Source organism: Camelus bactrianus, chromosome 11, assembly GCF_048773025.1.
Source record: "Camelus bactrianus isolate YW-2024 breed Bactrian camel chromosome 11, ASM4877302v1, whole genome shotgun sequence".
Classification (NCBI taxonomy): Eukaryota; Metazoa; Chordata; class Mammalia; order Artiodactyla; family Camelidae; genus Camelus; species Camelus bactrianus.
The window spans coordinates 11,940,733-11,965,519 of record NC_133549.1 but is presented as its reverse complement, the minus strand read 5'-3'; the positions used below and the strand labels follow the sequence as shown (position 1 = coordinate 11,965,519).

At 39.2% G+C, this 24,787-nt stretch overlaps 1 protein-coding gene and 1 pseudogene across 4 annotated transcripts in view; both read left to right on the top strand.

Annotated features, from left to right (window-relative positions):
* The window catches only part of FMN2 (formin 2), a 285,811-nt gene that overhangs the window by 96,859 nt on the left and 164,165 nt on the right, over positions 1-24,787 (top strand). For all 4 annotated transcript variants that reach the window (XM_074373220.1, XM_074373219.1, XM_074373221.1 and 1 more), the window contains exons 5-6: positions 5,669-7,398; positions 8,822-8,966. In XM_074373220.1, coding sequence (XP_074229321.1) covers positions 5,669-7,398; positions 8,822-8,966 — 1,875 coding nt within the window. The remainder of the gene's footprint in view (positions 1-5,668; positions 7,399-8,821; positions 8,967-24,787) is intronic.
* Positions 1,069-1,166, top strand: LOC123619057 (U6 spliceosomal RNA; annotated as a pseudogene).

Here is a 24,787-nt window from a genome sequence, read left to right as displayed (position 1 = left end):
TTAGGAGATTTTTTACAAAGATTTAGAAAATATAAAGAATAATCAAACAGAGGAAGAATATGATAACTGAAGTGAGAAATACACTAGAAGGAATCAACAGTAGACTGAATGATACAGAGGAAGGGATCAGTGAGCTAGAAGACAGAAGAGATCACTGATGCTTAACTGAAGAGAGAAGAGTGAAAAGAAATGACGACAGTTTAGGAGACCTCTAGGGCAGCATCAAGCACACTGACATTCACATTATAGGGGTACCAGAAGGAGAAGGGAGAGAGAAAGGGTCTGAGAACATATTTGAAGACATACTAGCTGAAAACTTCCCTCACCTGGGAAAGGAAACAGTCAGCCAAGTCCAGGAAGCACAGAGAGTCCCATACATGATTAACCCAAAAAGGAGCACACCAAGACACACTGTAATTAAGTTAATGACAAAAATTAAAGATAAAGGGAGAATATTAAAAGCAGCAAGGGAAAACTAACAAATAACAAACAAGGGAACTCCCAAAAGGCTATCAGTTGACTTTTCAGCACAAACTCTGCAGGCCAGAAGGGAGTGGCATGACATATTTAAATGGATAAAAGGGAAAAAAACCTACAACCAAGAATACACTGCCCAGCTCGGTTTTCCTTCAGATTTGATGAAGAGATGAAAAGCATCACAGACTAGCAAAAGCTAAGAGTCCAGAACCACCAAACCATTTTTACAAGACATGTTAAAGGAACTGCTGTATGCAAAAAAGAAAAGGACACAATGAGAAACATAAAAATCACAAAATGAAAAAGCTCATCAATAAAGGCAAACATACAGTAAAGGTAAGAAATCACCCACACAGAAAGCTAGTAGGACAGTTAAAAGAGGAAAGTAGTAAAATCATCTATATCCACAATAAGTGAGTTAAGGGAAACGCATAATAATTAGATGTAAAATGTTATGTCAAAAACAATAATCATGAGGGGAGGAGAATACAAATGCAGGATTTTCAAAATGCATTTGAAATTAAGAGGTCAGCAAACTTATAACAATCACATATATATATTGGGTGCTATATAAAAACCTCACAGGTGCTCACTTTGGCAGCATGTAGATACTAAAATTGGAATGATAGAGATTAGCATGGCCCCTGCACAAGGATGACACGCAGATTTGTGAAGTGTTCCATATTTTTGGAATTTGATATTTGCAAATGTTAACCACTGTATATAAAAATAGATTAAAAGGACATACTTCTTCTGTATAGCACAGGGAACTATATTCAATATCTTGTAATAACCTTTAATGAAAAAGAATATGAAAACAAATATATATATATATATATATATATATATATATATATGCATGACTGGGATGTTATCCTGTACACCAGAAATTGACACATTAAAAAAACCTCGTAGTAACCACAATCTAAAAATGCATAATAGATACATAAAAAAGAAAAAGGTATCCAAACGATGTTAAAGATAGTCATCAAATCACAAGAGAAGCAAACAAAAGAAGGAAAAAGAACAAAAAAGACCCACAAAAACAACCCCAAAACAGTTAACAAAATGACATTAAGAACATACATATCAATAATTAATTTAAATATAAATGGGTTGCATGCTCCAATCAAAACATATAGAATGACTGAATGGATACAAAAACAAGACCCATATACGTGCTGCCTACAAAAGACTCATTTTAGATCTAAGGACACACAGACTGAAAGTGAGGGGGATGGAAAAGAGTGTTTTCATCCCAAAGGAGCAGAATACCTTCTTTTCAAGTGGACATGGAACATTCTCCAGGATAGATCACATGCTAGGCCATAAAGCAAGACTGAGTAAATTTAAGAAAAATGAAATCACATCAAGTATCTTTTCTGACCACAATGCTACAAGACTAGAAATCAAGTACAAGGAAAACTACAAAAAACACAAATATGTGGAGGCCAAACAATATGCTACTGAACAACCAATACCTCTCTGAAACTCTGAGAGGAAGTCGAAAAATACCTGGAAACAAATGAAAAGGAAAATGCAATGATCCCAAACCTATGGGTTACAGCAAAGGCAGTTGTAAGGGGGAAGTTTATGGAAATAAAAGCTTACCCCAAGAAACAAGCAAAATCTCAGATAAACAACCTAACCTTATACCTACAGGATTACAAAAAGAATAACAAACAAAACCCAAAGTTAGTACAAGGAAAGAAATCATAAAGATCAGAGCAGAAAGAGATGAAATAGAGACTTAAAAAATAATGGAAAAGATCAATGAAACTAAGAGCTGGTTTTTGAAAAGATGAACAAAATTGATAAAGCCATAGCCATATTCACCAAGGAAAAGAGAAGGGCCCAAATCAATAAAATCAGACATGAGAAGGGAGGAGTTACAACTGACACCACAGAAATACAAAGGATCATGAGATTACTACAAACCAATACATGCCAATGAAATGGACAACCTAGAAGAAATGAACAAATTCCTAGAAATGTGCCATCTCTTAAGACAGAACCAGGAAGAAATAGAAAATATGAACAGGACCAGTTACCAGCAATGAAATTGAGTCAGTAATAAAAAAAACAACTCCCAACATACAAAAGTCCAGGACGAAATGGCTTCAAAAGTGAATTCTACCAAACACTCAGAGAAGAGTTAACACTCATCCTTCTCAAACTGTTTTGAAAAAATTGCAGAGGAAGAATGCTTTCAACCCCATTCCATGAGACCAGCATCACCCTGAAACCAAAACCAGACAAAGATAATCACACAAAAAGAAAATTACAGGCCAATATCACTAATGAACACTGATGTAAAAATCCTCAACAAAATAGCAGAGTGAATCCAACAATACACTTAAAGGATCATCAACTATGATCAAGCAGGATTTATCCTAGGAATGCAAGGATGGTTCAGTAACTGCAAATCAATCGATGTGATACACCACATTAACAAGCTGAAGAATAAAAGCTATATGATCATTTCAATAAATGCAGAAAAAGCTTTTGATAAAATTCAGCATCTATATATGATATATATATGTACACACACACACACACACAAACATACACACAATATATTGAATATTAGATCAGCTATAAAAAGAGAATGAAATTCTGCCATTTGCAGCAGTGTGGTTGGACCTGGGGGTTATTATGCTTATTCAAATTAGTCAGACAAAGACAAATACTGTATGATACCACTTATATTTGGAATCTAAAAAAATAAATCAGACCTGCAAATATAATGAAAAGCAGCAGAATCACAGATATAGAGAGCAAACTAGTGGTTATCAGTGGGAAGAGGGAGATGGAGAGGGGGAAAATAGTTGTAGGGGATTAAGAGATGCAAGCTACTACGTATAAAATAAATGAACTACAGGGAGATACAGTACAACACGGAGTACAGTTAATATTTTAGAAGAGCTATAAGTGGAATATAACCTTTAAAAATTGTGAATCACTATGTTGTCCACCTGAAACTTATATAATAATGTATTTTTACTATACCTCTATAAAAATAATTTTCTAAAAATTGAGTTTTGGAAAGCTTTGCTAGACTTTGCTTGCATGTGTTTCCTCAAGTAATCTTTGTATATGGTCCTATAAATGGGAAAACGGGAGCACTGTTTACATTCCAGGACAGCTCAGAAAATACTTATTAATGCTTAATGGTCGCTTTTAAGACTATTCTGGAAAAATGAAAACACTCTATATTCTTTACTAACCCAAGTTAAGGAAGAAGTAGTGAATATTTGTACTTCCTGGATGAATTTGGGAGCTAGGTTTTTGCCTTCTGATTGCTTGTAGCGTTGTAATTGGAGAGTGGAGTTAACTCTCAGGACATTAGGGATTGTTTATTAAAGTTACTCCTTTTCCTGCAGGCTATTTAGAGACTGTATGTCCTGGTTCCCCAAAGTATGCGTAGTGACACTTTAGTCTTATGTGTAGACACTGGTGAAAAATAGAGACTTAGATTTTTTTAAATATATATGTGGATACCTACATTTTCATATAAATGACAAGTGCCTCAGTATTTTGCCTGTTAAATTCCTTGATTAGTTGAAAAGTAAATGAGTTGCCTTTTCAGCTTCCTTGCACAGTAAGAGCTACCTGCTGTTCTTTGATTACAGGGAAGTAAGTCCCTCCTGGAAGGGCCGTGTCTCTGAAGGTACAGCTTCTCTTTAGCTCTCAGTGGGCAGCAGAACTGATCTTCAGCAGGTGAAATGTAGGAAAATGCAGAGTTTTAGGGAAGAGGGAACGGGGTTGGGAGTAAGACTTGTTAAGCTTATGCCGTTCCTCCTCCCATGGGAAAAAAACCTACCTCTGGAGACTTCAAACAAATACACCCATAGCTTCGTTTGTACTTCGTTTATAGTAAATGCCCCTTTCTGTCTTCTCTGTCTGTACCTTTTCCACTGCAGATGGGGTAGGTATTTGTTTTGGATTTAATAAAAGTAAAGTAATAGATAGTAAACTAAAAGAGTTGGTGGGGTTTTTTTGTGGAGACTTTTTTTTTTTTTTTTGATTTAGCCTTTGACAAGAAAGATACGAGTTTAGTTTTTTATACTTCATATCATCTTTATATTACCTCTTAATTATTCTCCCCCAGTAGATAAAGAGCAGGTCTGGAGGGTCAGCTTCAAGTGCCCATGTGGGGAAGATGGTAACGTCTGTGGCTGTGGACTGTGGCTCTTCACGGTGCCCTCTATTGGGATCGTGTTTGAAAAGCCCTGGGAAGCTCTGGGGAAACAGTTCTCTGCCTTCTCTGCCTTTCACTCCAGCCTCCACTGGGCAGTTCCAGGTCCGTGTGGGCAGCTGCCCGACACTGCAGCGTCGCAGGGCTGGAGTCTGTCGTGCCTTCTCTCGTACCTTTTCCTGTTCTGATTTTCCTCCTTTTTCTCTACCCATTCCTCTTTCTTCTCTTTTATTTTCACTCATCTATTATTCCTATTTAATTTACCCATAGGGCTTTCTCCTTTTATTTGGGTAGCCAAAGCATTTTTTCCCTTAAAGTGTTCCTGGTCGATTGTATGCCCTGGGAGAGATGGGCACCATTTGGATGTGAGAGTGTGACTCATGCATTGGCACAGTTGCTCTCAGCTGTCTTGACAAATTGTGGAGAGTCCAAGGTGTCACTTTCTGAAATGCCTTGGGTCAAATATTTGAATTATAGTGAACATGATACAAGTTGTATTCATGTGCGTAAGACATATGCCCATGGCTATGTGAATCACAAGTAATCTCACATGATCCTATTGAAGACCTTTTTCAGAGATTACCTCTTAAAGGTAGTGATTAGCTTTAACACTTAGAATTTAAAACGTCTTTAGGGAACATTCTAATACCAGATGTTGCCGGGCAGGGAAGAGAGTAGCCTATCTTGGAAGTAAGTTGGTTTGTCACTCAGAATGGTCTTCCCTCTGCTCAGGGGTCTACCTGTCTTCCATGCTTTCATTCAAGGATTAGACAAGGACCTTAGGACTTTATGGTAATGTGTGTTACCACTCTGAAATCCGAGGGTGGAGAAGAGGCGACACATAGAAATACTGGTAGTATCTTCCCATGGAGGGATCTTTTGAAAGTATTATAACCAAACAAATATATTTGGCTTAATTTTATAAGTCTATTTTTTGGTATTTTGAGGATTCCTTATTTTATATTTATCTTTGATGTCTTTGTTGCCCCTCAGGAAGTTTCTGACATGAAGTCTGAGGGTCAGGCCACTGTCATTCAGCAGCTGGAACAGACCATTGAGGATCTGAGGACCAAAATAGCCGAACTAGAGAAGCAGTACCCTGCTGTGGACATGGAGGTGGCAGCTGGCCCTCACAGGGTTCAGAATGGAGTGGCACGTTCAGAAGACATCTGTCTGGAAGCTCTCAGGTTAGGAGAAAAGGATGTACGGCATCAAAGGATTTTACAGGCAAAGTCAATCCAGACGTCCCCGACAGAAGAGGGCAGGACACTGACGCTACCTTCTGTTAGTGCCTCTCCAGAGTGTCCCCCAGGCCCACCTGGGGCTGAAAGTGGAGACTCAGCGGTGCCGTCCTCACCTTCTGGACCTCAGACAAAATTCTGTTCAGAGATATCTGTGGTTGTGTCTCCAAGGCGAATATCAGTACAGCTCGACGCACATCAGTCCAGCCAGACTCCACCATCTCCACCCCTTCCCTGGTCTGATGGTCAAGGACAGGCCGGACCTCAGCCTTCCCATCCTTCTCTTCATACTGAGTCTGAAGCCAGCCATGAGCACTCTGTTTGCTCCTCCTTTGAAAACAGCCGTGACATCCCACCCCCACCACCTCTGCCTTGTACAGAGTCCTCCAGCTCCATGCCTGGCCTGGGCCTGGTGGCTCCCCCACTCCCCCCTCTCCTTGGCATGACAGGGCTTGCTCTGCCCAGTACAGCAGGGCCCTCACCTCGTCCTCTGCCTGGTACAGAGATGCTGCCACCCCCTCCCCCACCTTTGCCTGGAATCCCTCCTCCCCCTCCACTTCCTGGAGCAGGGATCCCTACTCCCCCTCCTCTTCCTGGTGAAGGGATCCCTCCTCCCCCTCCTCTTCCTGGAGTGGGGATCCCTCCTCCCCCTCCTCTTCCTGGAGTGGGGATCCCCCCTCCCCCTCCTCTTCCTGGAGTGGGGATCCCTCCTCCCCCTCCACTTCCTGGAGCGGGGATCCCCCCTTCCCCCCCACTTCCTGGAGTGGGGATCCCCCCTCCCCCTCCTCTTCCTGGGGTGGGGATCCCTCCTCCCCCTCCACTTCCTGGTGAAGGGATCCCTCCTCCCCCTCCACTTCCTGGAGTGGGGATCCCCCCTCCCCCTCCCCTTCCTGGAGCGGGTATCCCCCCTCCCCCTCCACTTCCTGGAGTGGGGATCCCCCCTCCCCCTCCTCTTCCTGGTGAAGGGATCCCCCCTCCCCCTCCTCTTCCTGGAGTGGGGATCCCCCCTCCCCCTCCTCTTCCTGGAGTGGGGATCCCCCCTCCCCCTCCTCTTCCTGGAGTGGGGATCCCCCCTCCCCCTCCTCTTCCTGGAGTGGGGATCCCCCCTCCCCCTCCTCTTCCTGGTGAAGGGATCCCCCCTCCCCCTCCTCTTCCTGAAGTTGGGATTCCCCCACCTCCTCCTTTGCCAGGTATGGGGGTTCCACCTCCTCCAGCCCCTCCCCCACCCCCCCCTCCTGGATCAGGCATCCCCCTACCCCCACCAGCCCCTCTGCTTCCTGGATCAGGCCTCCCTCTCCCACCACAAGCTGGGAGCAGCACTTTACCAGCACCGCAAGTGTGTGGATTTCTTCCTCCTCCATTGCCAACTGGCTTGTTTGGATTAGGGATGAACCAGGACAAAGGGAGTAGGAAACAGCCAATAGAACCCTGTCGGCCAATGAAGCCTCTCTATTGGACCAGAATTCAGCTACATAGTAAAAGGTAACATGAACGGGAGCCCGTCTTTGCACAATTTGTCAACGTGAGGGAAGCACTTTCAAACTTTTGGGAAAAGTGACAATTTAATGTATTTCTAAGTACCACTCTAAAGCTTGTCTGTAGATTTTTACACTAATATTCAGTGAAGCAATCTGTTATTTAAAATTTTAGACTTCACCAGAGGTATCCAAAGGATAAAACAGATGACATGTATCAATGTACAGATTTCTGTCTATACGGTTTTTGATCGACTTTTTAAAGCTAGAGGGATATATTTTTCTTAGCATACAGGCTCGGTTGCCTAGTTGCAGAACCTCACTGACAAATAGCTTATAAAAGTGAATCGAGTCCTTAGACAAACTGAGTCCTGAGGATGTTTTCTGCATCCTTTTGAAGGCACATTACTACTATTCCATTTTGTTTGCAATAGTCTTTTCAGAAACATGTTACACAAAAATACACACATCTACACTCCATGAGTGAAATGACTTCGTTCTGAGCATTTCATGGCATTTCTATAGAAGATTTACAACACTGTGAGGTCCTAAAACCATAAATTTATATGATTTTTATAAAAGATATGTTTTGCTTCCCACCAGGTGTGCTGCTAGCATATTGCTTACCCATGCATAGACCATAGCCTGTGCTCCTCACCCCTGGGACAGTGCTGTGACGTGGCTGTGGAATGTGCTGGTGGGAGACAAAGCACGCACTTTTAATTTCACTGGACTGCCTTGTCCTAAGTTCTCAGGATTCTTTGAATTTTTGTCTGTGTGGTGTGGTGCAGATTTAGAAATAGGGTATTTACCAGGCTCGTCTCATTTATTATATTAATGTTCTCTTCACTGAATCATACTGGGGGGAAGAATCTATGTATTTTGACTACTTTGTACTTTGCAGCTTGTTCTCTGAATAATTTGCCATGTCACTTATGTAGACTGATGTATCGTTTCCAACTGTGCCCCCAAATCATTTTATTTGCGTTATATGAAGATGTTTGGTTTTGTTGTTCTTTTGCTTTTTGAAAAATGGATCTACCTTTTTTAGGTGGTACCACGTGAGTCTGCAGTCACTGAGAAGTCAAGTCACGTGGAATGATGGGCAGTGGTAGGAAGAGAGAAGGGACCACTGTGGGTCATAAAATGATTGCTTTTTAGCCCATGAGTAATCCACAAAGCCGATGAATCCAGTTGAGATTGTGAGATGGCAAACATTGCCTGCCTTGACAGCCATCCTGAGAGGGGTTTTTCGTTTATGTTTTTATACAATGACTTGATAACTGAGAATTCCTGGAAATTATTCTTTCCAAAATTACTACTGTCTTCTCTTCCACCCCCTCTCCTCCTTGTCCTTTCTGTTCATGATCCCCGTGATGTCTTGGAGTTTGGCTTGATGGCTCTCTCATTGGTCTTTTGCTTAACTTTAGAGACTCCAGTGCTTCACTTATTTGGGAAAAAATTGAAGAGCCATCCATAGATTGTCATGAATTTGAGGAATTATTTTCCAAAACTACTATAAAGGAAAGGAAGAAACCTATTTCTGACACCATCACAAAGACCAAGGCTAAGCAAGTGAGTACCCGTGTGTTTGCTGAAGTTGGACAGCATTTGGGGCATGAGTGTGAACTTTCATTAGAGAAAAACTTGGAAGTCATTTTCTGGGCTCTGTCTGTAACCTGCACAGTCTGTAAACGGATAGCAGAGGATAGAATTTTACAGCATGTGGTGAAGTAAGAGTTTCCCGAATAAAACAACAAATAATCATCTCCACCAAGTGACAATATTCTGACTATTTTATTTGTAGTCTCACAATACATAGTTCCAAACTTCCAGAAGTTGCTTATTTCTAGAATTAATTGTCTAGAAATAAACTGTCACTTGATTGAAATCCATCTGAGTGCCAGTATGGGTGGAAAGAAAGGTAAGAGTGAGCAACGAAAAAAAGCAAGGAGTCCAGCCCTTAGCAAACCGTCAGGTGTTTGGTGTTTTGTTGCGTCCTGACTGAAGTGGGTGCTCTGTGGACCCCAGCTAAACAACCACACCGTACTTGACGGAGGGAAGAGAATCTTGTGTCCAGTTCCAACATCTGCATTCTGTGTTAGGTCCTTTGATCTATCCTGGAGAAAAACATTTTCATGCTGTGTTTCTCAGCTGATCCATCCAGGGGCCTTGATCATGAAATGATACTGTAAATTTCTCAAGGCTGTTATGCAGGAAAATGTAGTAAAATCGCAGAATAATGAGCCCAGATGGAAGGTGTTGCTATTGGCGGGCCTCCTTCACCCTGAAATGGGGAGTGGCTACCTTTCTCACCTTTGCAGGGGGAGGGAAAGTGCGTGGAGGAAGGACTGGCGAGCAGCTCCGTCTTTTCAGGTCAGGGAAAGGGAGAGAAGTGAGACCTGGAGTTCCCAGTGCCCTCCTGGTGCAGTCTCCCCAGAGGAGCAGCAGCGAATGGGGTGATGTGATTCCCTGAATTTCTGCCTCTGATCTGGAAGCTGTAGCTAGGTGTATGACCCACAGTCGTTCCTGTCAATATTTTATTTCAGAGCAGACAACCCCCACCAGACAGACACTCTGAAATCCAGCCAGGAAGGGGTGGATTCGAATGGAACCTCTAGCTGAGTGGGCGGGCAGGTTCACCCCAGGCATTTCTGTTAATCTGAGAATGGTGCAAATCCAAACATGCAGTTCAATTTTTCAGAACCATTGATTGTGGTACAGCTGGTTGCTGGTGACTTTAGATCAGAAACTATGGTAAACCTGCCACGTTGTAGGCACTGAATAAATATTGCTTAACGAATAAGCCAGCTGACTGTAGGAGGAATACTTTATAAATATCAGTGACTATGCCAGTAATGCTTAAAAGCCAAAGCATCATTCATTTCATGATAATCAATATGGCCAAGGTGGCTTTGTTAGTGGAATAAAGGTAAATGGAAAACCACACTTTTCTGCCAAACATAAACATTTAAAAAACCTTTTCTATGGTATATTTGCATATAGCATGCTTAGGCTGAGTAGCCATGTCTCTTCTCATGGGCTGTATCAGAGATGGAAGAGCTGTCTGGGCAAAGGATACGGGCGGGGAGTACAGACGTCACGAAGAGGGAAGCAGCAGGATTGTCACTTGACGAGCTGGCACATATGATGGGAAATGTCTCTTGTCTAGAGATGAAATTCTCAAAAGGGCAAACGATGCCCTTCCCACCTCCCATCACACTTTTTCTGTTAAGTGAACGGAGATAAGGCAGATGTCTCATATGTTGTCTGCAAGAATAGGATTTCATGATTTCTTCAACATTCAGTTTTTAAGCTTACTGAAATAAGATGTATGTCCAAATTATTAATACTTCAACCTCAACTAGCTGGCATGCTATGGCCTCTTTGCATACGAACAGTGCATCTGCGTTGACCATCATCTCAGCACAGTCGCCTCACTGTCATGAGAACGTTTCACAAACTGGGGGTAAGAGTTTACCAGTGCTGTAATTTACACCTGTTAATGGTGACAATACTGTTGATCTTCTGCCTCAAACAGGGTTTGTGGAACAGTCTCCATCATGACTCGTGATGAGCTTGCTCAGTTTGGCCTGGGTCTTGTACTCAGCTCTGCATGTCAGGTCTGTTTTTGGAAGGATAAGGAATTTTTTTTCTGTATGTTGGTGAGAGAAAAATCTGCTGCAGAGTGTTATATTGCTGAAGAAAGCTAGTTTTATTTAACTTTGTTGTATTTGGAAGAAAAATCTATCCATTATATCTACTTGAGATTTTAAAATTTTGTTTAAGGAAAATGTATTTTCAGGATGCATGCAAATACATTTGACCCTTGAACAACACGGGGTTAGGGACACCAGTCCTCTGTGCAGTCAAAAATTCCTGTGTAACTTACAGTCAGCCCTTCGTGTACAGAGTCCCTCCACATCCACATTTCCATGTCCACGGATTCAACCAACCTCAGATCGTGTGGTACTGCAGTATTTACTACTGGAAAACATCTGTGTGTAAGTGGACTTGCACAGTTCACACTGTGTGACCTGTAGTTCCTCTTTATGTGCAAATGTTTTAGTACCTCATGGCCCATTTCCAGTGAAATCGCTAGCCTTTAATGCTGTGGCATGTGTTTATGAAAGTGTTTCAAGCTATTCTTCTTCTGTACAATGAAAGCTAAGAGTTGTGATTTTCTTTGAATATTTCAAAATAGCCAAATAATTTTTCTGCGATCTGCCCTCTTCTTGAGAGGAAGACGATGGCTGGATGCACTGGTGGGACGTGGCTTTGCTGTTTTTATTTTCAGAAGAGGTGTTTTCAGTGTGATGACAGAAGACTGCTTAGCTGGGCGCACTGCTGTTTGGCAGAAGGAGGAAGAGGTTGTTCTCTGGATGCCTAGAGAAGCAGCGATGATGAATCTCTTGTATTTCTAAGTCCTTTCTCCTCCAAGGAACTGAAGACAGAGCGTCTCATATTTTTCATGGAACCTATATTTGAGTTCTGTGGTGACTTCTTAGCTTACGCTTCTTCATTGTGAGGTATATGAAGCATAGGAGATTAGCTGGGAAGGCATCTGGGAGTTTATCAGACTGCGATTTGATGTAGTTCTCCTTTAGCAAACAAGCGTGACCCAGATCAGAATTAGATATCAGCCTGCTAACCTGGCACAGCAATAACCCCGGTCTCTTAAGGAATCAAGAAGATAGAAAACCAGACTCATGTGAGGTCCATGCTTAAGGCATCGCACATGTACACACTTGCGCATTTTTATGTCTATTGTTTTAATTGAAGTAGAGTCAGTTTACAGTGTTGTGTCAGTTTCTGGCGTACAACATAATAGTTCAGTCATGCATATACACACATTCATTTTCATATTGTTTCATCATAGGTTCCTACAAGATAGTGAATGTAGCTCCCTGTGCCCTACAGTAGAAACTTGTTGTTTATCTCACTTGCCCATGTTGAAGGAATGCCCTAGAGCTGGTAAACATTTAGCCCAGTCCCGCCTCTCCCACCAGGCTGATGCACTGATTATTAATGTTGATAATGGACCTAAGTCACCTTGGGATCTTTCATGTTCAAATAAAGATTAAATTTAACCTGAACCTGAGCGGGAAAGTGGGAGAATTTACATGGGAATGATTTAGATAGTAAGAATTGCCCCAAAAAAGCAGTTTCCGGTTAATCCTCTGTCAGATGAGGTCACGAGTAAATACGTTTTGGTGAACACGGCTGTGGCGGCAGCAGCTGCTTCAGCGGCAGCACCGGTGACAGTGGTGTTCACGGCACAGTCACAGCAACCACGGAAACCTCCCGGCGTTTCAGGCCTTAGTTTCCACCTGGCACTCGTTGTCTTCGCAATCTAGTATTAACTCACTTAATCCTCATAATCCCATGGGGTGGGCGCCATTGTCCCTGGTGTATAGCACAGAAAACCGAGGTGCAGAGGGATCACGACGTTCCCAGGGGAGTAGAGGGAGGAGCTTGGGTGCAGACCCCGGTGCTCTGAACCACTGAGTCCTAGGTATGGATGTGGATGCTATGTATGAGTGTAAGTTTGGTATTTTATTTATATGGAAACCAAGTCAGAATAGATACTTTTTAAAAGTATTTGAATTTGTATTGATTTCCAGTTATGCTCAATATTTATTTATGTATTTATTTTTTGTTGTTGTTTTTATCAGTTATCATTATTAAGTTTATTTAACACATTCCAGTCTATACAGAACTTTACAAACATAATCTCTTTTTTTTAATTGAAGTCTGGTCAGTTACAATGTGTCAATTTCTGGTGTGCAGCATAATGTCCCAGTCATGCATATACATACATATATTCATTTTCATAGTCTTTTTCATTAAAGGTTATTACAAGATACTGGATATAATTCCCTGTGGTATACAAAAGAAATTTGTTTTTTCTCTATTTTCATATATAGTGGCTAACATTTGCAAATCTCGAACTCCCAAATTTATCTCTTCCCACCCCTTGACCTAACACCTAGAAAGGCTTTTCTGTGTGTCGTAAAAGTTCATAATAACAATGGGAAAAAGAAGCATTCATTATGTACATGTCCCTATGTGGGAGTGTAAACTGTGAAGCCTCTAAGTATTCTTACCTGAAGTAGTAATTGCCATTAGAAGGAGTCTTCCTATTATTTTGGGACATTGGAAAATCATGTGTGCTGTACTTCAAATATTGTCTGCTGCTGTAAGATTGGTTGGTTGGAAGAGGAAAAGAGGGGTATGTGTTTTACCTGTGAATCTCTGCTTTACTTTTACTTATTGCAAATACTTATTTTTAGATTAAAATATGTTTTATCATAATCAGTGGGTATTTCAGGGCTCACAGGATGATGGCCTGAGTGCTGCTCTGAGTAGCAGAAGTCTAGTGTTGTGTCCTGGTGTCCATTTGTCCTGTTGTAGCTGGCAGGGGTGTGTTTTGGTTGGACGGTGCTATTTGTCTTTTAGACCTAAAATAATGTCTGAAATAGCAAACGTTTTATAGTAAGACAATTTGTTTTGTTTTGAGGAATGCATCATAAACGTTTGGTACTTTGTAACTTTTAACATAACATCTGTTTTTAATAGAATACATTCCTATTGCAAGCCTTAAAAATGTATTTACGTAGAAAACCACATCAAAATACAAGGCTATAAGTTAGATGAACATATGTTTTGTGGAATCTGGATTTGTTTTAGATGTTGAAAAATTCGTTATTTTTTGAAGGTGCTTTTCCTATAACTATTTATAGAGCACAACAAATCAATTCAAAGAATGCAACAAAAGTAACCTCTTTGTAAAAAATTTTCTTTCAGCCAGAATATTATTTTTATACTTCTAAGTAAATGGCTAAAGACCAAATAAACAAAAAGCCTAGTGGCATAAAAAGGAAATATAATTAGGCTGATGATCCTTGACCTTGCTAGGTGTATTTGGAAAATTATATTTAATTCATTGTACTTTGGAATTATAAAAAATTTAGTCATAATGCTGAAGTTTAATTCTTTTGAACTCTATATTACATTTAATATGACAATATTAAGTTATTTTGGACTCGATATATTAGAAAGGGTTATTAATTTTTAATAGGTGAGATATTCTGTGTATTAAGGTCCATCAGCATTGAAAAAAGAGTTGCTTGGGAAATTTACTTAAGATTCATTACCTTTTACAATTATCTGTGGAAACTAAAATTCATCCTTGCAAAAGTGAGGAAAGATTTTTGTTCAGATGATGGGAGCATGTTTTCTCAATACTGCTAATATGGAGTGGAGCAGCCCCTTCAGAGAACCCTGAGGAACTAAAAAGAGAGGGGACACCAATTACTTTCAGTGTTGTACCCCTTTCTTGATCTGATGGGAACAGGGTTTATCCATTTCAGCAGGAGAACAGCAAAGAAAAGGAGTCATGTCAGGGAGAGCACAGAGCTTCTCTGAAGGGCTAACTTATTATAGCACGGCCCATGGGACCCAGCATTAACTAATTCTGCACAAAAAGTGCTGCCCGTGGTCAGGATTTGAACAGAACTAGTCGGTTGGACTTAGGGTGAGGCTGTGTGGAGGAGATGAGAATTGAAGTGGACCTTGAAAAGTTTATTTTGTTTAGACATGTACAGAGGATTAAGTGATGAATTTTTAAAATTTTTCTTATTAAAGTGTATTTGATTTACAATGTTAGTTTCAGGTGTACAGCAAAGTGATTCAGTTATACATTTTCTTTTCAGATTCTGTTCCATCATATATTATGATGAGAAACTGAATATAGTAAAGGATGAGTTTTGAAAATAGCACCGTGAGCAAAGATTTCCTTACGTCCTGTTTAAAACCACAGTCAATCAGCGCTCAGAGTAGCAGGCTTCTCCTGTGCGTGGGAAGTTCCCGTGTGACGGTTTCAGGAATGTGAATGTAGGCTGTTGATACTCAGTTCCCTTAGCTGGATGTGTTCCCTTCTCGTCCTCCTAGCAAAAGTCTTTAGGTTTTTCTCATTAGACATAAGAGTGAGAATTGAATTTAGAAATTAGACCTGAAGTTAATTTTGATGTCTTGGTACTACACAGTGGAATGTATGTTTCTTTACCATGGACAGCAACATGGTTTTGGACTATTCCAGTGCAAAGGAGAACTTTATTTCTTTTTTGACTTAAAATATAGTTACAATTATGACAGCTCCTAGGAGGTGATGCTGGTGACACTAGACTGATTGCTCACAGTGTACCTCTGTGTGACCTAAGCTGAAAAATATTCCAGTTATTTGAGGACACAAAACTAAGACTTAGAAGAAAAATTAATGTTATTTATATCTCTGGGTTTTTATTTAAAACTTTTTTATTTAAACCAAAATATAAATTTATATTTCTGAAAGTAAATGATACCAGATAGTAATTTGAAATTACATGCATACACACACACGTAATTCACTGGTAAACATAATTTTTGTCTACATAGCATATAATATAGCTGCATATTTCTTCTGCTTTATTCTTTTGACTGAGTTTAAAAGGAAGTACATAAAATAATATGTATATTATTGAGCCTATGATATACAGAAATGTAATATATTTGAGAACAAAGGAAACTAGTAGAAACAAAAGCTGTGTTTGTATTAGAGTAAGGAAGTGACACCATATGGTAATTCAAATCTACAGAAAAAAATGAAGAGAACAATTAAGGGTAAATAAGAAGATTAATGTAACAAAGTATATAAATATATTTCTCTCCTTTCCTCTCTCAAGTTCTTTAAAAGGCATATGATTATATAAACTAATAATTATAACAGTTTGTACCATATATAAATCACATACATTCAGTGTGTATAACAGTAGTAACATAAAAAAGTGGGAAGTGAATGGAGCTACAGAGAAGTGAAGTTTCTGTACTTCTGGAGTTAAGTCAGCATAAAAATGAAGTGGATTCTAGTAAATTATGATAAATATTACAAGCCCCAGAGCAACCACTAAGAAGACTCAAATACTGTATAAAGTATTTGGACTCAAATACTGTATAAAGTATAAAAGAATTAAATATCCACTTAATCCATGTATCTATATGTTACAAAAGAAGACAATAAAGGAAGGATAGAGGAACAAAAAAAGACATGAGATATACAGACAACAAAATGAAAAACAGCATATGTAAATTCAACCATACAGATAATAACGTGAAATGTGAATGTATTAAACAATCCAAAAGACAGACATTGTCAGATTAGATAAAAATAAATTAAGTATATATGACATCAGAAGACACATACTTTAAATTCAAAGATAGAAATTAGTTGAAACTAAAAAGAACAACTTTAAAAGAACTGGAGTAGCTGTACTGATACCAGACAACAAAGACTTTTTAAAATGTTAGCAGAGACAAAGAGGGACATTCCATAATAATAAAAGGGTCAATCTACCAGGCAGATTTCTAAACATAATAGGCATCTAACAACAGTGTCCCAAAATACATGAAAAAAAAAAAAAAAACCTGACAGAATTTAAGGGAAATCAATAATATGTGGACACTTCAATGGCCCACTTTCAATAATGGATAGAATAGGTAAGCAGAAGGTGAACCAGGAAGTAGAAGACTTGAACAGCAGTATAAACAGACTAGACCTAGCAGACATCTATAGAACATTCCACGCTGTAGCAGCAGAGCCAGCAGAACGCACACGCTGCTCAAGCGTACACAGAGTGTTCTCTAGGATAGACCCACTGCTGGGCCAGGAACAACAACAAACCTTAAACTTGAGGAAATCGAAAACTGTTGAAAAACAAAATACAATTTCTGATCATAATGGAATTTAGTCAGAAATCGTTAACAAAGAAATTTGGGCAATTTGCAGATACATATATATTAAACCCTTGAATAACAAGTAACTCAAAAAAGCAATCACAAGAAAAATTGCAAAATACTTTGAAATGAATGTAAGTGAAATCACAATATATTAAAACTTATAGTATGCAACTAAATCAGTGCTCAGGGAAATTTATAGCTGTAAATACCTTATTAAGAAAGAAAAAAAAACCTGAAATCAATCTTACCTTTCACTTTAAGAAACTAAAAAAGAAGAGAAAAGTAAACCCTAAGCAAGTAGAAAGAAGGAAATGATGAACACTAGGGTGTAAATAAATGAAGCGAAGAATAGAAAAATGATAGAAAAAATGAATGTAACCAAAAGTTGGTTCTCTGAGAAGATAACAAATCTTTAGCTAGACTGAAAAATATTAAGTATCAAATGACTAAAATCAGGAATAAAAGAAGAGACATTGCTACCAACCTTACAGAATATAAAAAAGGATAAGGGAGTACTATGAACAACTGTACAACAACATGTTAGATAACTTAGATGAATTGGACAAACTCTCAGAAAAACTGACTCAGGAAGAAGTAGAAAATCTAAACAGGCCTATAGAAAGTAAGCAGACAATCAGAAAAGACAGACAAACAAAACAAACCCAAGAAACTACCCACAAAGAAAAGCCCAGTCCCAGACAGCTTCACTGGTGAAGTACATCAGACACGCAGAGAAGAATCAGCACTGATCATTCACAAGCTGTCTCAAAAACTAGACTAGGAGGGAACACATCCCGTCTTATTCTGAGATCACTTTGCCATCAAAACCAGACAAACTCATCACAAGTTAAAAAAGGAACAGACCAATATCCTTTACAAGGAAACATAGAAATTCTCATGAAATACTACCAAACTGAGTCCAGCAGCATATATAAAGGATTAGACAGCATGGCCAATGGGATTTATCCTCAGAATGCAAGGTTTCACATATGAAAATCAGTTAATGAAATACACAATAAAATAAAAGACTAAGGCCATATGAACATCTCAATAGATGCAAAATCCTACCCACTTTCATGATAAAAACAAACAAACAAACAACAAATTGGGGATAGAAGGGAACTTCCTCAACCTGATAGAGAGCACCTGTGAAAAACTTACAGCTTGCATGAAAGACTGAACGCTTTTGCCCTAAGGCCTGGAAGGAGACAAGGATGTTCATTCCCAGCTCTGTTTGCCAATATGCTGGATTTTCTAATCAGGGCCATTAGGCCAGGATGAATAAATGAACAAGTGGCATCTAGTTGGGAATGGAAGAACTACAACTGTCTCTCTTTGTAGGTGACATGAGCTTGTATATAAAAAAAACCTAAAGAATCCACTAAAAAACTTTTAGAAGCAATAAAGGAATTCAGTGGGATTCCACAGGATATAAAATCAATATATATAAGTCAGTTGTATTTCTAGACACTAGCGATTAGCACTGTGAAAATGTAATTCGGAAAACAGTTTCCTTCATCATAGGACATTTTAAAAAATACTTCGGTATAAATTTAACAAAAGAAGTGTGAGACTTCTACACTGACAACTAGAAGACCCTAAAGAAGGTTAAGGTAGATCCAAATAAACAGAATGACATGCTGTATTTATAGATGAAAGACACTCGTCAAATTGTCCTACAAATTGAACACATTGTCTAGACAACATCCTAGCTGCCTTTTTCTCCCCAGAAACTGACAAGCTGATCTCGAAAATTCATAGGAAAATGCAGGAGGTCCAACTTATTCACAAAACAGACTCACAGACATAGAAAGCAGACTTCCCAGGGGTGGGGGTGGAGGGATAAAGTGGGAGTTTGGCATTTGCAGATACTAATTACTATACGCAAAATAGATAACCAACAAGGGAAAAAAAGAAAATACCAGGATATTCAAAGCCATCTAAAAGAATAAAGTTGTAAGACACTGCCTGATTTCAAAGTTATTACAAAGGTACAGTAATTAAGACAGTGGGGCACCAACCGGCATATGGATAGACATGTTGGTCAAGGGAATAGACATAAGGGCCCAGAAATAAATGCTGGCATTTATGGCTTATTGGTTTTTGACAGTGGTACCAAGACGTTTTAAGGGCAACAACTAGTGCTGAGACAACCTGACTGACACCCACATTCAAAACAAAGAATTTGTACCTCTGCCTCCTGTGAAAAAAAGTTAACTCAAAATACTCATAAACTTGAATGTAAGAGCTAAAACTATGAACAGAAGAAAACACAGGAGTAGATCTTCATGACCTTGGGCTAGGCCGTGGTTTCTTAGACTCCAACAGCACATGTGACAACAGAAGGAGCTGGATCAGCCGGACAGCACCAAGATGAACAGCGTCTGTGCTGCGAACAGTACTGTCAAGAAGGTAAAAAAGATCGCCCACAAAATGGGAGGAGATATTTGCAAATCAGGGGTTAATATCCTGAATATGTAATGAACTCTCCCAGCTCAACAACAGTGACAGCAGCACAGCCTGACTGAATGATGAGCCAAGATGTGAACAGAAATTTTTCCAGAGAGGATATACCCTTGGCCAAAAACCACATGAAAGGATGCTCAGCATGATTAGTGAGGGAAATGAGAATCAAAACCACAGTGTGACACACTGCACGTGTACTAGGACGGCTGAAATCAAAAGGAAAGACAGAGGCAAGTGTGATGAGGATGTGGAGAAGCTGCAGCTCTTCTGCACTGCTGGGGGAATGAAAACATGGTGCAGCCATTGGGTTTCAGTAAGAATTCCAAGTCTTAATCTACTTCTGTTTTTACCAGTAAAAATCTATTTTTATGAGAAAGTAAATATTTTCCTGGTAGCTCTTGTTACCCATACAGTAATCAAGTCAGACTGTAATTTTCTGGATAAATATTTTTTCAATTTAAAAAAACTTGGAAGATGCCCGCCCCCCTCCAAAAGTGTATCGTCAAAAATATAAGCTTGTTTTTAACTTGCAGAACAATGTAGTTTTACAGGCAGGAGTCCATTAACCTCTGAAAGAGAAATTTCTCTTTTCTCTTTGCTTTTGATGAGGGGACTAAGGATATAGATTGTGGTTTTTCTCTTTAGAAGTATGGGCCCTGGGAATGTAATTAAAACCCCTTTAGAAGACCCACTAGCCTTCCAGGGAACACTTCTGGACAGAGTCACCAGAATTCCCCGGAGGATGCAATGGCTGTGTTTGTGAAGGTTACGCCCGCTATTGGTTTAACTTTGACTGTAAACTGGTTTATTGCCTGTGTCCGTGAAAGCTTCAAGCCTAGATTGGGACAGGGTTCCAGAAAAACTGAGCAAGTCTCCATCCTTTGAGCTGGCAAGGGAAGAAAAAGTAACATCTTGTTTTGAAAGTTAGGTTGCAATGTTACCCTGGAAATGGCAGACACACTTGACTGTTCTTTTCTGTAAATATAAATATTCCTATCATAGTAACCCCAGCTTCCTTTTGAATGTTGCTACATAGGAATCAGGTAGATGGAGAGGATGCAAATTCCAAAAACAAAATAAAAACTAATTAGACTGTCTTTTTGGATTCTAGTTGGTCTTCCAAAAAACAATGCACAGCAGCCAAATCTAACACCAACCAGATGTCCCCTTTTAAAAAGACTAGAAATATTTCGCCCTTTTTCTACCAGGTGTGGATAAAGCTTGTTTTTATTTCAAAGTCTGATCATTAAAAAATGCATGTGAAGAAAATAATCAAACAGTAAGGTGGTTTTAGTTTATTCTGAACATTTTGGTGGTGCAAAAAATTAAACAGGAAGGGAACAGGTGTTATGTTACAGTTTAAAAACAAATTATATTATTGGCAAAATTAGAATAGTATCTATAACTTGGAGGGAAAAACACAGCCCCGAACAGAGATTTGAAGGCGTGGGAATTTGAGACCCTGAACTGTTTAATCTCAGGTGATAGTTGAGGGGCTTGGAGTGGTTACAGTGATGACTTGAAATGATAAATAGATTTTGATCTGATTTGATGATTTGTATTTTCAAATGTAAGACATAGATTATTGAGCGATTTTCTACCGAAACAGGGTAAAGCCCTGCATGAGGTGACCCTCTTTGGTGGTGTTTATTCAGCAAATGTCCGAGGGCCAGAAACAGTGGCGAGGAGTGAGTCCTCTTGTCAAATTTATATCAGGTTCTTATCATCCCTCTGAGTCTGTCCCTGCAAGAAATCCCCTTGTTCTCCAGAGCGGCTCCAGGCTTCTTGACCTCGCGTGTCCTCATTGCTTGTTTTCCTCCCAGTAACTTGTTCCTTATGTTCTCTTCACTCTTTCAGGACATATTATATTACCTGTAGTAACTGTGTTACTGAGTCTCTTCCAGCTGCTCATTCTTTCACCTAATTTGAAATCATGCAACACTATAGAATTAGAAGCCTCCTTTCAAAACCTTTTTCATATATATTTATAAACTACTTTTTAGCTAGGCCATGTGGACTTCTCATATATTTAGGAGGGATGAGCATGGCTATCTGAGCTTTACTTATAATTTCACATTGTTCAAAAATCTGTCTTTTCTATATTCCATGTTGAGGTAAAATTAGCATTTCATGTATTGCAGCCAAAATGAAAAATTTTAGAAAGGGTAGTTACCAAACGGCTCATACCAAACAGTAATTTGTTGTTTGCTTTTAGTTTGCTGTTTTTTTTTGGTCTTGATTCAACTTCATGTATCATGTTTGCCATTCTTTTTTTAATTTAATTTAATTTAAAAAATTTTTTTATACATAAACTTTTTTTAATTGAGTTATAGTCATTTTGCAATGTTGTGTCAAATTCCAGTGTAGAGAACAATTTTTCAGTTATACATGAACATACATTCATTCATTGTCACATTCTCTTTTGCTGTGAGCCACAAGATCCTGTATATATTTCCCTGTGCTACACAGTACAATCTTGTTTATCTATTCTACATTTTGAAATCCCAGTCCCTTCCCACCCCCCGTTCCCCTGGCAACCACAAGTTTGTATTCTATGTCTACGAGTCTGTTTCTGTTTTGTATTTTTGTTTTTTGGGGTTTTTTTAGATTCCACATATGAGCAATCTCATATGGTATTTTTCTTTCTCTTTCTGGCTTACTTCACTTAGAATGACATTCTCCAGGAGTATTCATGTTGCTGCAAATGGCGTTATGTTGTCGTTTTTTTATGGCTGAGTTATTCCATTGTATAAATACACCACCTCTTCTTTATCCAGTCATCCGTTGATGGACATTTAGGCTGTCTCCATGTCTTGGCTATTGTAAATAGTGCTGCTATGAACATTGGGGTGCAGGTGTCATCCTGAAGTAGGGTTCCTTCTGGATATATGCCCAGGAGTGGGATTCCTGGGTCATATGGTAAGTCTATTCCTAGTCTTTTGAGGAATCTCCATACTGTTTTCCACAGTGGCTGCACCAAACTGCATTCCCACCAGCAGTGTAGGAGGGTTCCCTTTTCTCCACAGCCTCTCCAGCATTTGTCATTTGTGGGCTTTTGAACGATGGCCATTCTGACTGGTGTGAGGTGATACCTCATCGTAGTTTTGATTTGCATTTCTCTGATAATTAGTGATACTGAGCACTTTTTCATGTGCCTATTGATCATTTGTATTTCTTCCTTGGAGAATTGCTTGTTTAGGTATTCTGCCCATTTTTGGATTGGGTTGTTTGTTTTTTTCTTATTCAGTCGTGTGAGCTGCTTATATATTCTGGAGATCAAGCCTTTGTCGGTTTCATTTGCAAAAATTTTCTCCCATTCCGTAGGTTGTCTTTTTGTTTTACTTATGGTTTCCTTTGCTGTGCAGAAGCTTGTAATTTTCATTAGGTCCCATTTGTTTATTCTTGCTTTTATTTCTATTGCTTGGGTAGACTGCCCTAGGAGAACATTTTTGAGATGTATGTCAGATAATGTTTTGCCTATATTTTCTTCTAGGAGGTTTATTGTATCTTGTCTTATGTTTAAGTCTTTGATCCATTTTGAGTTGATTTTTGTGTATGGTGTAAGGGAGTGTTCTAGCTTCATTGATTTACATGCTGCTGTCCAGTTTTCCCAACACCATTTGCTGAAGAGACTGTCTTTATTCCATTGCATATTCTTGCCTCCTTTGTCGAAGATTAGTTGACCAAAAGTTTGTGGGTTCATTTCTGGGCTCTCTATTCTGTTCCATTGGTCTATATGTCTGTTTTTGTACCAATTCCATGCTGTCTTGATTACTGTAGCTCTGTAGTAGTGTCTGAAGTCTGGGAGAGTTATTCCTCCAGCCTCTTTCTTTTTCTTCAGTAATGTTTTGGCAATTCTAGGTCTTTTGTGGTTCCATATACATTTTATTATGATTTGTTCTGGTTCTGTGAAATATGTCCTGGGTAATTTGATAGGGATTGCATTAAATCTGTAGATTGCCTTGGGCAATGTGACCATTTTAACAATATTGATTCTTCCAATCCAGGAGCATGGGATATCTTTCCATTTTTTAAAGTCTCCTTTAATTTCCTTCATCAGTGTTTTATAGTTTTCCATGTATAAGTCTTTCACCTCCTTGGTTAGATTTACTCCTAGGTATTTTATTACTTTGGGTGCTATTTTAAAGGGGATTATTTCTTTACTTTTTCTGTTGATTCATCATTAGTGTAAAGAAATGCAACTGATTTTTGAACGTTAATCTTGTAACCTGCTACCTTACTGAATTCTTCAATCAGCTCTAGTAGTTTTTGTGTGGACCTTTTAGGGTTTTCTATATATAGTATTGTGTCATCTGCATATAGTGACACTTTCACCTTTCTTTTCCAATTTGGATAACTTTTACTTCTCTCTCTTGCCTGATTGCTGTGGCCAGGACTTCCAAGACTATGTTGAATAGGAGTGGTGATAGTGGGCAGCCTTGTCTTGTCCCAGATTTTAGTGGGAAGCTTTTGAGTTTTTCACCATTGAGTACTATGCTGGCTGTGGGTTTGTCATATATAGCTTTTATGATGTTGAGATATGTTCCCTCTATACCCACTTCAGTGAGAGTTTTTATCATAACTGGGTGTTGAATTTTATCAAAAGCTCTTTCTGCATCTATTGATATGATCATGTGGTTTTTGTCCTTTCTCTTGTTGATGTGATGTATTACATTGATTGATTTGCGTATGTTGAACCACCCTTGTGTCCCTGGGATGAACCCCACTTGATCATGATGTGTAATCTTTTTTACGTTCTGTTGGATTCTATTTGCTAGTATTTTGGTAAGGATAGTTGCATCTATGTTCATCAGTGATATTGGTCTGTAATTCTCTTTTTTGGTGGTGTCTTTGCCTGGTTTTGGTATCAGGGTGATGGTGGCTTCATAGAATGAGTTTGGGAATATTCCCTCCTTTTCAGTCTTCTGGAAGAGTTTGAGAAGGACTGGTATGAGTTCTTTGTATGTTTGGTAGAATTCCCTGGTGAAGCCATCCAGTCCTGGACTTTTATTTGTGGGGAGGTTTTTTATTGCTAATTTGATTTCATTTCTAGTGATCAGTTTGTTCAAGTGATCAGTTTCTTCTTGATTCAGTCTTGGTGGACTATATGTTTCGAGAAACTTGTCCATCTCCACTAGGTTATCCATTTTGATTCC